Here is a 14,939-nt window from a genome sequence, read left to right on the forward strand (position 1 = left end):
CTGATAACATCAGGATATCATAGGTTAGCCAGATAACATCAGGATATCATAGGTTAGCCAGATAACATCAGGATATCATAGGTTAGCCAGACAACATCAGGATATTAGCCAGATAACATCAGGATATCATAGGTTAGCCTGATAACATCAGGATATTAGCCAGATAACATCAGGATATCATAGGTTAGCCTGATAACAGCAGGGTTAAACTGTCTGATTATCAGGCCACCCATTACTTAGTCCTTTGACCCTTCCATTGACCCCTTCCCCCAGCCTCCGCCCCCCGCTGCTACTCTGTCAAGCTGTCAGCACTATACTGGAGCCCACATGGTCACTAAATGCTCTCCTTGAATCAGTATTATATACATTATATTAAGCAGACAGAAAGGTCGACGGTATGCGTTCACAGTCGATGGCATTTCTGTTCAGTGTTGTTTTTCCCATCAAAAGATCCGCTTCATGATTTCCTTCCTATATCAGCGTCGACTAAATGTCTTGTTAATTTGCTTTCATTTAGAGGATGTGATTTAAAATGTTGTTTCATAATTATTTGTATATATAAACCCCATGTTTTCCTCATTCTCACTGCTTCATTTTGTAAAAAGGAAAACAATAAGTTGAAGGAAGTAAGTAAGAGGTAAGAACCGTATCATATCAGGAGTTTATTGTTAATAAAACAGCCTCAGTGTGTGATTGATGAGGCTATTGGCCAGTCTGCATTTGAGGGACAGGACTTAGTGATGGGTCAATATACAGAAATGATTGGGCAAACTACAGACTACTGTTTTCCTCTTAACATGTCAGTGCAGCGTCTTTATCCCTGCGTTTCCTAATACAGAGCTCATGGCCTTTAAAATTGCGATCCGGGCCATTTCCTAGCCTTTTGACCGAAAACCAAACTCCGAGAACAAATGAGGACTCTCTGAGCGATTCCCCCGGAGGCCGGGCGAGGTCACAGCAGGTTGGCTTTATCCAGCAAAACAGTGGACCACAAGGACATTTTACTGCTGGCTTTCATGTCCTGCCCAATGCTATATATTCATCTAGTAAACAGAAACAATTTTGCTAAAAGGCATTGCGATGACTCACGTCTATAATAATAATAATACTGATCTAAAATGGGAATCACGTCTGAAGCCTGGAATCATGTTCAGTAAAAAGTCGTCGTCCTTTTTCTCCCAAACGCTCTGGAACGGAAACACATCCTCACCAGAACCAACGTGATCGTCTGTGGCCCGGATCAGCTCACCCAAATGCCCCCCCCCCCCCACACCCACCCCCACCCCATCGACTGGAAGCCAGTCGCATTAGAGGCTCTTCTGGCTGAACAGGCTGCGTTTGTCATACATATTACCCCGGATTCAGATCGGAGTCTAATTTGTCTCTTTTTTTCTCACTTCTGTCTCCCTCGCTCTTGCTCCCAAATTCTTCTCCCTCGTCTCTAATTAGCCCCCTTTATGCTCGCTCTCGCTCTCCAAATCATTCACTCTCCTCTGCCTCGGTCTCTCCCTCTCTCTCTCTCTGCCTCTCTCCGTCATCTCTTATAGAGATGGATGAAGAGGGATATGGGGAGTCTGGCTGGAGAGCTCAGCTGATGGACTAAATCAAGGCAGGTCATTTACCCGCTGCGAGGCCTATCCATCCTTAAATCTCCACACATAGCACCCCCCCCCCCACACCCCCCCAACGACCTCCGTCTCCCTCGGTGTATTATTTCACTCCTGGGATGCCGGCGCCGAGACTCGGTATTCAACACCGCCGGAGCAGAGGGATCTTTTCCATTAGGAGGTTGTTCAGTGTGAGACTTAGAAGAATCACGTACTCAGACGCCCTGAAGCTCTCGACGCCTCATTACAACCCCCCCCGCCTGAAGTTGTTTCTGTTTGCTCCCCGTGGGCTGACTGCTAACGACATCATGCCGCTCCGCATCTGTACTCCGGGAACTGTTGGTATCACTCACACGGCCACTAAATAACGCAGCCGTCTCATTGGTCCAGCTGCCCGCTGGTCGAATTACAATCCGGCGCGGGGGCCATTTTCTACCCAGAAGGTCCCCAAAACGGCTGTTTTTTTTACATCCAACACGATGCCGTGATTACCGCGCGCGCTCGACGCCGCCTCCAGCCGGTTGGCAAGGCAGCGAGGGAGGAAGATGAGGCTGGGGTTTGTGGGGATGGGGGGGGAGTTATGATCTAGGAAACCATTGGCGATGGAGATACAGGCACGTGACGCCGCTAACACCGTGCGGTGTTATCGGCGTAATCAGAATACGACATGCCGCGCTACTGTAAGAGCGGATGGATGAGTCGGGGGGGGGGGGGAAATGCGATTACGGCAGCAATCATAACTCAGATTAGCCTTCTCGCTGTACCTCTCTCCGCCGCTCAACGCGGGAATCAATCAGCGTCACGTTGAGTACGCCGCCTCGTATCGCACACAGGGCCACACCGAAAGGACGAGTATTATTCTCCGGCAGGGAACACACTGTCTATAGAGCAAGGACAACAATCGCTCCCCTTTAATAAATAACGGCAGCTATTATGATCATAAATTGCGAGCCAGAGGTTGTTTGTTAGGTGGGGGGGGAATCCATTCAGCATATTTCTGCTGCGGGGCTGCATCTTCTGCCACGACGGATCAAAGGCAGCGCTGACAAAAGAGATGCAGCGAGCTGAGATGACAGCATCACCAGCTGCAGCGGTGCAGTCAGCAGAGCTGCAGAACCCCCCCAGACCTGACCAGCCGGCCCAGAACCCCCCCAGACCTGACCAACTGGGCCAGAACCCCCCCCCCAGACCTGACCAACCAGTCCAGAACCCCCCTGCTGCTTCCTATCTGATTATTAGTGATGACATGGCGAGGCCCGGCGGAGGCTCATTAAATCAGGAGTCAACTGATAATGAAACACTGGATTACTTAATTTCCTCCACGCTGCAGTGGAAGCTCGCTTTTATACACTTTTTTTTTATTTATTTTTTACAGATTCCCTTCTGAATTGCCATTTTTGTTTGTGACTTGCAATCATGTAGCAAATGCGTCGTCTTAATGTACAAAGCCGAAAGCACTCTGCTGGTTTGAGTATGTGATCTGTGTGTGTGTGTGTGTGTGTGTGTGTGTGTGTGTGTGTGTGTGTGTGTGTGTGTGTGTGTGTGTGTGTGTGTGTGTGTGTGTGTGTGTGTGTGTGTGTGTGTGTGTTATCTGGGTCTCGGCGTTCCACAGAAGCCGGCGTTGCTGCAGGCGGGAAAACGCTGGTGTGCTTTTGTGTCTTGATGGTTCAAATTAATTTGAAGTCACGCTGAGAACAATATTCCCTCAGATGGTTTGTAAATCACAAGCGTTCACATTTCCACGATCACACACACACACACACGCACACACACACACATGCTCATCAATGGACGAATGCTTCGTATACATGTACACAAATGCAGGTTTTTACTTACACCGCGACACAGACATCCCGGTTGGTTCGACGCCGATGTACCAAATTCCATTTCTCCGAATGATCCCTCATAAACTCCAGCCTGGGGGGAAGAGGAGACATGGCCCGTCGACTCGTTTATGGCTTTTCCCACAATCTCTGAGGACGACAATGGTGTTTTTACGAGGTTGCTGTATAACCCCCACCACCACCGACCCACCAGGGACTCTAACAAGGTCCTTATGTTTAATGGACTCCCCTCTCGTTCCTCCAGCGGTCACCTGATCCTCACAACTACGAGAGGTTACTAACAAGCAGCCGTTTCCCTCCAATCAAACTGATTTCTACCTTTTTCCCCGATGAGTCGACTCTATTTCTAAACCGGAACGGTCGACGGTGGGAAGGAAAGGATGGAGGTTTCCGTATTTACATATGCAATAGCGGCGATAATCAGAGAGCCACGGCTCCGTCTCCATCAACTGTTAACTGTCGTCTCGGGCCCCCCCCCCCCCCTCAAGTCGGGGCCAGTCCTGCGGCGGCGCCTAATAGTGTGTATCTTACTACTTATCACTGTGTTTCTACGAGCCAACAGGCTGCTATGCTTAGATAACCGCGGCCATTTGCGGCGCTAAGTGGCTGATTGCTTCGCAGTTCTGTGTACGGCGGCATACTTTCATGCATGTGTGAGCACTTAAATGTAATTTTTCCGCCCCTGCGTGTGTGTTTATTACAGTCTGGTGTGTGTGTGTGTGTGTGTGTGTGTGTGTGTGTGTGTGTGTGTGTGTGTGTGTGTGTGTGTGTGTGTGTGTGTGTGTGTGTGTGTGTGTGTGTGTGTGTGTGTGTGTGTGTGTGTGTGTGTGCACATGTGTCTAACAGCAGCTGCTGCTTAGCCCCGGCTTCCCCGGCAGCGTGGCTGAGTGAGATTAAAGTCAACCGTATTACAGTTAGCACCAGGAGACGTGGAGGAAAATTGGGGAGAAAATTAAACAATGCTATTTGCATCCAATTACACAACGGCACGGCAAACGGCTCGGTTAGCCGCCGAGCGGCGAGCGGCTAGCGCTGCTCCGGCCGGCCTTCTACCCGCCCTCCGCTGTTTGTTTGGATTCCGAGAGAAAGTCAGCAAAAATCACATCCAACAGTTTATTTTTCATTTTGTGTGAGCGCGTTGCTCCTGTGTTTTTTTTGTTCTACCCCTTTTGACAGAAGCCAGTTGTGCAGGTTAAAAGGTTAAAGGTTAAATCCCGATGTTCAGGTTGGATGTAGATGATTTCACTCGTGCACGTGAGCAACGCGTCTGCTGTGACATTTAAGTCTGACATTCTGGTTTACGATCGAGCGTTTTCATCCGGGTTTGAAAGACTTGCACCCTGCTGGGGAATCTGCCTCCGCCCTCCTCCACCCTCTCTCTCTCTGTCTCTCTGTCTCTCTCTCTCTGTCTCTCTCTCTCTCTCTCTCTCTGTCTCTCTGTCTCTCTCTCATATGCCAACCTTTCGCCTTCTTTCACAAACACGGATATTAAACCGCGTATCTTGTTGGATCACATCCGTCACCTCCAACACAGATTCGCATTCACCTTCCTATCGCTCCCTCCATCCTCCGTCCTCCGTCCTCCCGACATGCAGCCAAAAACACCTGGTGAAATATTCATGTGCTCGGTGAAGTGTTCTTGTTTGGAGTGCTGCCCCGACCCGCCGGCTTTTTCTGTCTGGGGCCGAAGGGGAGAGCTAAGCAGCCGCTCAGGGGTCCGCCGCCTCGCCGCCGGATGGAACGGAGAAGAGCAGCTCGCCGTCTTCCATCACCAGAGCAACGTGAAGCTAGTTAAGAGGCTGAGCTTCCTCAGTGAGTCGGGCTGCAGCTAGTTAAGCAGAAGCCCGAAGCTGTGGAGGAAGGACAAGAGGAGACACCCTGTTGTTGTTTTTTTATATCTTAGGCCTCAACACACAGACACACGAGTCCCACCTCTTTTATTCTTTGCTCCGACTCCACTAATAAGCTGTGAAACTGCAGGTGCTGTTGTTCCGTCTGTGCCCCCTTCTTTGTACCGGGGATTCCTTTTTTTTCCCCGTGTCTTTTTTTCTTTTTTGGCATCGTGCGTTTCGGCTGCACGCCTTCCAAGCGCCGATGCTTTTCTTACGGATCCTAAATAAGGAATGAGCTCCGAAACCGGGAGCTGCTCCCCTCCTGCTCTGATTCACTTTGGTTTGCTTACTCCACATCGCTCAAAGAGCCCTCTGGGTTTGTGTGCGTGTTCACACCGTGTGTGTGTTTGCACTGTGTGTGTTTGTACTGTGTCCCTGTGTCTTTCTGGCGTCTGCGTAAGGCAGATTTGGATGTATTTTGCTCACACGCAGTCTGTTTGAAGGCCCGAGCGTCTTCGGGAGGGGGGGCACACTTCAAACAGCGCTCGGCGTTTGTTTAGCCGAGGCTCAGGTGTGCAGTTCAAGGCTCCTAATTTGCAGATGTGTGAAAGTGAGGTATGGATTTTTCTGTTTTTATGGCAGAATAATGCTGACATTCCTTTTAGCCGTGCTTATCTTGCATCCTTAGTTCAGAGTCTTTTAGAAACCTGTGCTGGCGGAGCTTTTACCTGAGAAGAGAGAGAAAGATAAGAGCATCCCGACAAAAATACACAGCGGAGGTCCTCATGGGTCGGAAATGTCTCGCTGCTTAGAGAAACCCTCCATTACATTCCTGACCAAGCCTGAAAGAGACCAGTGTAACGGATCCGGTCTGGACCTGAGCAGTGGACCCGCCTTAGACTGAACCCGGGTTTCTCATGCTTCTGTGTTTCAGAGGGAAGTAATCTGCAAACTTTCCAGCTCCAGACCATTCTTTATCTCGTCTAGACTCTTACATCATGAAAATAATAAAAAAAAGTTCTACTTCATTCCTCTGGAGAGCAACGCTCAACTCAGGTTCAAAATGTAATTTTACATTCAAATGTCCGATAACCGAGTCGGCCCTGAGGGGAATAAATACAGGCTCACTGTGAGTTCATCAGCTGTTTGCAACAAACATCAGCAACAATGGGACATAAATACATAATGAAATAAGCTCATGGCAAAGCATATTTCTGTATGTTTGAACATTTAAAAGTGCTGACTCTCGTAAAGGTTGAGAAGGTGATTCTATTCAGAAACACTTTGTTATATTACTTGAAATCCTCGTAACATATTCATAGTAATGAATGCAGTGAATACATCCGACATGGCAGGACTGTAAGAACGCCGTCCAATCAAAGAAGTCGGGCCGGAGAAAACAGCTCGGGGGCGGGACTGTTTCAGCGATGCGTTCAAAGTCAAAGTTTCTGTGTTTTTTTTTCTAGATATCCTACTCAACCTTTTAAGAACTTAACCACAAAATGAACATGACAAGTCATCAGATTTGAGCAGGAGTTTGATTTATATGAGGAATTTCAGTTGATATGTGCTTGCTGTTATCAATTTAGACATAATTGTGCATCACAATATCCCGATATATGATTTAATCACAACACGATTCCATTCATAGATATAAATTAGCATATTGAGTTACAGATCAATGTTTTAAACGGCAAAATGAATACACGTGAGCCCAATATTTACACTGAGAAGTATTCATATTTCCAATGCAAAGACATTGTTGTTTACTCTGAAAAGTTTTAGTGATTCTTCATACTTGCTGCTGTTATTAATGTGCATTATGAACGTGTGTTTTTTGAGAAACCACATCACATTTGCAACTTTAAGCAAAGGAGAAAATGCTCTCTTGGGAAATATTGCTCTAATATATCACCGGAATTAATTGTGCCAAAACATTGCGAATGCAGTCAGGATGGGGCTGCAGTTGTAATGGGCAATAACTCCAGTGCTTTTTCTTTTTTCCAGCCGGTCCACTCTGGTGCCTGTCACGTTCGATCGCCCACAGAATTTCACAATAAGTCCTTCCTCTCCAGTCGGAGCAGCCGAGTGCTTCCCCGTCTTATGGGCTGGAACTCATGCCTGTTTTGTTTTTTTACGAAAAGCCTTAAATCATCTCATCTCTCCAGAATCACATCACGGCTCCCACATCTGCACGCCGCCATTCAAATCTAATTTGCTCTCTCTCCTAACAGCATGCAAGTACAAATACAACTTCTCTAATGCTGGTTAGCTCTTTCTTATTATCCTCACGTCCTCCGAGCGCTCCGAGTCGTCCTCCCGTTGAGAGCGGCGCCGGATAAGAGACACCAGCTAAACGCATCGTATGGAGATCTCTCTAAAAGTCGACCAGGTCGGCCTTCATTGTCGGCGCGCGGGGAAGCAATAAAATAAGGATGATAATTATTACGATACCGTGATCATGATTTACAGCTCTCTGTTGCGTGGTGCGCCCCCATCTGCTCTTTAGACGTATGGCAATGTGTCATCTTTATGGCTGGAACACATAACATGGACATAAATACTTGTCCTTCCATTAATATTTAAAAGGATAGAAGGCATATACATATATATAAATGGATCTTACCCGGAGCAACGCAGCCCAAGAGCACATATAGATTTACATGCTTAATCCTCCAGCTGCCTCCAGGCTCTGGTTTGATCACATTTTTGGGCTCTCGGGGGGGTTTGACAGAAATATGCAAGGTGTTAAGTTCCCTTCCTGCTGCTAATATGCTCACACCTGTAGCAGGGACCTCCTTCCCATCTGTATTCCTCTGCACCACCCGCTGCCGTTTCACCAATATCTCGTAACCACGGCTACCTTCCCGGCCCCCTATTGAGTTCAAACGGAGAGGCCTATTTTCCCTCCTCACACACCTCCTAGGAGGATAAATACCTCCGCCCGCATTCATTTATCTGTGTCTTTAAAGACTTCACTCAAATATCATTTTTTGATTCTCTTAAGGGACTCGAGGACTTTTCAGCAGCGCGTCCCCTCTGTTCACTTTGTACTCCCGGCTGGGTATTTCCATTTGAATGAAGGCCTGTGGTTTTTGGTATTAGATACCTCATCTTCAAACACTCTACCTTTTACTGAATATAGCATATGCACAGATTGGATGAAGTTTTGTGTGCGCGTGCTTTTATGTGCATATGTTATAAAGATGCTAAAATGCACACACACTCGTGTGCCAGAGGGAGTTTACGAGCGTGGCATGGAGTGCATACCTATCAACCCAGTTCAATGAGGTGGTGCACATCTTAAGTCATGTTAAGTCTGGGCTCTCTCTATATAAAAGCCCCCCCACCCCCCTCCCAACCTCACCCGGAGCACCGATAGGATGAAAAATGGATAGAAGCCCCAAAGGAAGGAGGAGGAGGAGGAGGGAGGTCCATCTGTGAGCTGCATTCAAGGACAACAGTGTTATCCACTTTGGAACAGTATGAAACAAGCCAGTGTTTTCGGCGGGCTTTGGGAAACGCTGGGGCTTCTGGGTGAACTGTGGACGCCACTGTTGTCCTGCCAAGTCAACTGTGATGTCGCAGATTAGACGTGAATCATTGACTCCTTGTTTGAGTTGGCAGACGTCTCGGCTGGCTCGGAGTGAGAGATAATGAACAAATGTGACTGATTGTTCCTGATCAAGCGTTATAACTGCAGCAACAGGGATTGTTTCTGCAGCACTCAGGCTCATAAAAGCTGTTTTAATGGGATTCCTTTCTTTTGTTATACAGCCTGAAGGTGTCGGAGGGTTGGCTATATCTATTAATCTCTGTTTTCTCTTCTCCCGTATTGTTCTCTCCATCCATCATCTTCCTTTTCTAACTTTCTCCTGTCTTCTTCCCTCCGACAGAACCGGTTCCACCTGCAGATGTCGGCCCGCGTGCCTCCGTCCAGCCTCGGCAGCCTGCTGCTGGCCGTCCTGCAGGGGAGGGAGGTGGACAGGGAGCGAGGGGGCAGCCGGGGGGAGAGCAGCTGGGGAGGGGCGGCTGTGGTCTGCCCCGGGTGGGAGGAAGGGGGCGAGGGCTTGCTGTCTCACCTGCAGACCCACAGCGGCTCCACCTGGCGCCTGTGGGACATCATCAACCTGACCCTGGTGTCGGCGGGGGGGGACCGGCGGGGGGACTCCCGGGAGGAGAAGAAGGAGGATCAGAGGGAGGAGGAGGCTTTGAAGATCCTCTCCAGCCGTTTCCTGCGCTCCCCCTCGCCCATCTCCTCCGTCCTGCTGCTGGGATCCGACCCCGAGTGTCTCTCCTCCGTGCTGCGGGCGGCCCAGCGCCTCGCCTCGGCGCTGCCGGCGCTGCAGTGGATCATGGGATATCCCTTGTCTCCGGACTCGCTGCACACTCTAGGGGGTCCCCTCGGACTGCTGGCCTACGGGGAGGTGGGCCGCAAGCCCATCAGCTTCTACATCCGGGACGCCCTGCAGCTGATTGGCCGCGCCGTCACCGCGGCGACCCTGGTGAGGCCGGACCTGGCGCTGGTCCAGAACATGGTGAACTGTTACGACAATCCGAGCCGCCATGAGCTGCCTTCCTCGGGACAATATCTGGCCAGGTAATAATATATATATATATATATCCATGACATAAAAAAGGATCCCTAATTACAAAACGGCATAATGTTCTCGTTTACTCGGATCACTTCGGTGCAAATTAAAAGTGGAATTAAGAGACATTTTTAGTCCAATCTGCGATTTAAGCATGAGCTTCACGGTTCGTGAGTTTTATGTTAGTATTTAATCAGAAGTTTATTGAGGAATGTTATTTACAACAAAACAAGTAATGGGAGGTGAACAGTCGTGTGTGTGTAGATGAGTGTGTGAAGATGCTTAATGCTAATGGGAAAAGACAAAATACAGCATCCGAACCAGGAGACCCCAGAGAGGGCGGGGCTATAGTGAACCACCAGCTCACCTGCAGCTCCACTACCTCCATGACTACTGTTAGCCCGGGTTTGGAACCATGAGTCCACGTCGACAGCTCCTTCCTGCTGTTTGACAGTCTGGGCAGCGGCCGTTACCCCACGGACCTGTTAGAGAGCCGGACCCCCCCCTCATCTGTATAATGAAGGACACGCAGGAGCTCAATGCCGATGACTCAGCAGTTGTTGCTAATGATAGCAACGCTAGGCTAACTGACGTCTGCGTTGTGCTATAGGAGAATAAAAAGCTTCCGTTCAGGCCCACTAAATTATTTAAACATATAAAACATTTCAGAGACCTTTCCTTCCAGTCGATAAAACAACTCTTAAAGACAATTCACACGGAAATATTCTAAGGATGTTAACTTTGTGCTAAAGGTCAGGAGGCGGGGTCAGCTTCGGGGCAGCGGCTCGATACTTCTACAGACTGCAGAGTGGAACACAGAAGACAAAAAAAATGAAATATAGGCAACATACAGTTACAATTAGCTTTCTTTTGAAGCCAAAAGGCCAAATATTCCTGTTAAAAATTCCAAAAACAGTTCCAAATGTGTCCACGTCAGCTCGTTAGCTTCCTGACGGACACCTTGGCATCTCTTTTGTGGAGCGTTTCTGGCTCCAGCTTCGGTGCTTCGCTCCGGTGGCTGCCCTTGCCCGTCCTCTGCACCGCTGGGGGGGGGTCTGCTTCTGAATCTGTCACCAGGGTGGGGAGGAGGAGGAGGAGGAGGAGGAGGAGGAGGTGTTTTTTATGGCATACAGATTCACAGACTGACACCAAGGAGTGTTGTCTGCTCCTCTTCGCTGTTGCTGCCGCTTCAATCCCCGCAGCTTTTAAAATGGGCTCCTGACAGCTTCCACGGGTTTCTGTCAAGGTGCGGCCTGTGATAACGCGCACACACACACACACACACACACACACACACACACACTGTAAAAAAAACATTCATGTTTTCACAAGCATGAAATCCTCACGCTTGTGCACAGAAACCAACCTGCATATATTACACTTCTTAAGTGATTAACGGAAGTCCCGTAATCTCGCTCTGGAGTGAAGTATGGCCGCTTCGCGCGGATGTTTTTCTAACGCCGCGATGGATGGAAGTCATGTGGTCCTGGCGAGAGGGCCGTTTGTGGCCCCACAGCAGAGATATTGAGCACACACGGCGTCTGCCAGCAGAGTGATCATCAACACCACCCACATAATCACGAGCTGGATTCTCTCGGCGTTCCCCTCCTCGGGCGCCGGGCTGCCAGAACAATTTGGCATTGAGGGGCCGGGGGCTAAAACAAGTGGATTGGGAGTTAGGGGCACAAAGCTATATTATTGGACATTCATTATTAAATGTACAAGCTGAATGCTTTAATGTGATTAAATTGCTTCCGTTTCAGCCGCGCTGGCAGCTCGTCTCCCTCCGTGGACAGTGATGTCACTTTGGTGCAGACTGAAATATTTCAACAACCGGGACGGATTGATTTTCACATTTTGTGCAGACATTCATGGTCCCCAGAGGATGAAGCCTGTTCGGTAACGCATTGGCGTTTCCTCCAGTGAGGCATCATGTGTTTTTAAGTGAAACGTATCTAAACCATTTAGACAGACTGCCGTGGTTTTAATGGAACGCTGGATGAATTATTATCAGGTTGGTGCTTCCTAAACTTTCCATCTAGCGCCATCATCAGGTCACAATTTGAATTTGCCCGATACTTATGCGTGCAAATGAAGGACATTCCCATCAATTGCACTTTATCTTTTGGGCTTATTTGGAAAAATTAGCATGCATAACGTGCTAAAATAAGCTAATTATTAAACCTGCTGAAAATCAGTATGCTGGCATCGTCATCGTGAGCATATTGGAGAGTTCAGCCCGATCTGCGAGTGAAACTTCATCAGGACACCAGGGAAAGTCACCGTCTTCCCGTGGAGGGCCAATTAGGACGAAGTCTAGACCAGAATAGACTATTTAGAAAAGAGTCCTTGACAATGCAGTGTCGGTGACCTTTGTTTCTGGCCTGTGAAAGACTGATAATACAGGTCCAGTTAGTGCCCTCCAGTGTACACCCGATCCTTATCCCGCCGCCGCCGCCGCCGATGCCGTCGCTTTGGAGAGCCCCGAACAAAGCTGAGGGAAGGAAGAGACTTCCACTTGGAAAATGCAATTAACAGCTCGGTGCCCAAGGGACGGAGCCGGGGAGGCGGGGAGGGAGGGGGGGATGTCTGGAGATGCATGGATGAGGGAGGACGAGAGCCGAGGCTGCACAAATGTTAGTGTTCGTTCAAAGCAGCGGGGCAATGAGCGAGGAAGATAAACAACGAAATAAAGAACCACTTCTGGATGTTTCTTCCAAATGTCCAGAGGCTGCTTTTCTTCTCTTGCAAACATACGTTGTAGAAAGAAACAGAAACAGATGAAAGACGGGGGGCAAGTCGGGAGCAGCTCGAGCAGAGCAGGAATAAAAGGAGAGGCGGAGGGAAACACTGTGCTTATCTGAGTGAGATCTGTCAGTCGGTGCATCATCTCACTCGACACGGCCGCTGCTGATCGTATCGCCTGTGAAGAGATTAGAAGCATCGAAAACAAGTGAGCGTGGTTTCATCCCAGATAGACAGGAGACGGAGTAGAGTCAACTTCCCCTCCAAAGTAAGAGGAGATGTAGCGATAAGGCCGTGACACACATGGACTCCTTTCTTTTTTTTTACAGTCATCATTTAAGGCGGGCGCTGACATTTACTTTCCCAGCGTACAAACCGGGGCCAGGCGTTACAGGAGGAAACCATCCCTCTCTGACACCACCTGTCTGACTCATCCACCTCGTCTGACAGTCATTCCTTTAAACGCACCCTCTGGCCCCCGGGGGCGCTGTTTTCTTTTCACACCTTCTCTGCGTTGCGATCTCTGGGATCGGATCCCAAAAAAACGTCACAAACTGCAAGAAAAGATGGGGGATTCGCACGTCAGAGGCATAATGTGATGTCTGTGGCCGTTCCGTTACGGTATATAGGAGTCTGGGTGGGCTGTGATGAATCTGCTGTCAATGGGATATGATGATTCAGCCGCGCTATTACCATGAGTGATTTCAGCTGGAGGCCAGGCTAGCACCTCCGCCTTTTTATGGCCGCAGAGACAGAGGGGGAGCCGCTGATGAAGACATAAGTTAGCACCCAACGGGACGGGGACGGCGTTCAGGATCACAGATTTAACCAGCTCTTTAGACTCGGGGTGCACGGGTTTGTTGGAGGAGATCTGCATGGTGGCTGGACAGAAGGAGGATCCGTTCACAGCATCAGTCCACGTGGTGCAGACTCGGCTGTAGTCTGGACTCGGAGGTGAGGTTGACGACCCCTCGGGACCAATTTAGCCCTTTTCATTTTCCCTAGAATATCCAGCATTTAATGGAGAAAGTTCCCCCCCGACTCGTCAATTCAACGTTTAACTTGGAAGATGAGGAGAGAGAGAATTAACCGGTGCAGAAGAGAAAAGCAGTTTTTCCTCTTTTCCATTAACGGGAGGAGAAACTGGCCTCCTCCAGCCGCCTCGACCCGACATCATCAACAGTCGCTGCATGGTTCAGCAGCAGCGGATGCAGTGATCCCTGCATGCGTTAACATTTCAACCTTCTACACAGTGACCCCCCCCCCCCCCCAGCTAAACAGGACCCGATCAAACAGAACTAGAATGGATTTCACATGGAGACGGTCACCTGGGCGACGACGTCCACGTGATGAAGTGTTCAGACATGCACTTACAATCGCCCTGTGGTTGGAGAGGGGGGGCGCTCCTCTTAATTTATTCGGCGGTGGCGGAGACCAATGTGGGGCTGCCGGAGGAGTGAGACGAATGGTAATGACCGTCTGTATGGACTGTGGGATAGGAGGAGGCCCTCACTGCACTGCATTCACTTTAATTAGGACGTTCTGGGAGAGATGCAGAGACTAGACCTGCTAAACATCTGAGACTAGACCTGCTAAACATCTGAGACCTGCTAAACATCTGAGACTAGACCTGCTAAACATCTGAGACTAGACCTGCTAAACATCTGAGACTAGACCTGCTAAACATCTGAGACTAGACCTGCTAAACATCTGAGACTAGACCTGCTAAACATCTGAGACCTGCTAAACATCTGAGACTAGACCTGCTAAACATCTGAGACTAGACCTGCTAAACATCTGAGACCTGCTAAACATCTGAGACTAGACCTGCTAAACATCTGAGACTAGACCTGCTAAACATCTGAGACTAGACCTGCTAAACATCTGAGACCTGCTAAACATCTAAGACTAGACCTGCTAAACATCTGAGACTAGACCTGCTAAACATCTGAGACTAGACCTGCTAAACATCTGAGACTAGACCTGCTAAACATCTGAGACTAGACCTGCTAAACATCTGAGACCTGCTAAACATCTGAGACTAGACCTGCTAAACATCTGAGACCTGCTGAGACCTGCTAAACATCTGAGACTAGACCTGCTAAACATCTGAGACCTGCTAACGCTGGGCCAGTATTACTGCAAGGCTCTAGTTTTAACCAGCAGGAACCAGAATGGATCTTTGTTGTCTCTCACTTCCACTCTTTTGTCTTCAGTGTGAAAGGTTTGTTCCCAGGACGAATGATGGCTAATTATCATCATTTATTCACGTAAAAACAACACAATTAAGTCTCAGCTCTCCAGTCAGACAACATAAAA

General features: G+C 48.9%; 1 protein-coding gene across 1 annotated transcript in view; it reads left to right on the forward strand.

The window, feature by feature from the left end:
• Positions 1-9,407: 9,407 nt before the first annotated feature.
• Positions 9,408-14,939, forward strand: part of LOC311015746 (glutamate receptor ionotropic, NMDA 3B-like) — a 30,040-nt gene continuing 24,508 nt past the window's right edge. Inside the window, 1 exon segment of the mRNA XM_084013160.1 lies at positions 9,408-9,883. Within this exon segment, the coding sequence (XP_083869286.1) occupies positions 9,639-9,883 (245 nt within the window). The 5' untranslated portion in view covers positions 9,408-9,638.

Source organism: Eutrigla gurnardus (genome assembly GCF_963514095.1).
Source record: "Eutrigla gurnardus genome assembly, chromosome: 7".
Taxonomy (NCBI): domain Eukaryota; kingdom Metazoa; phylum Chordata; class Actinopteri; order Perciformes; family Triglidae; genus Eutrigla; species Eutrigla gurnardus.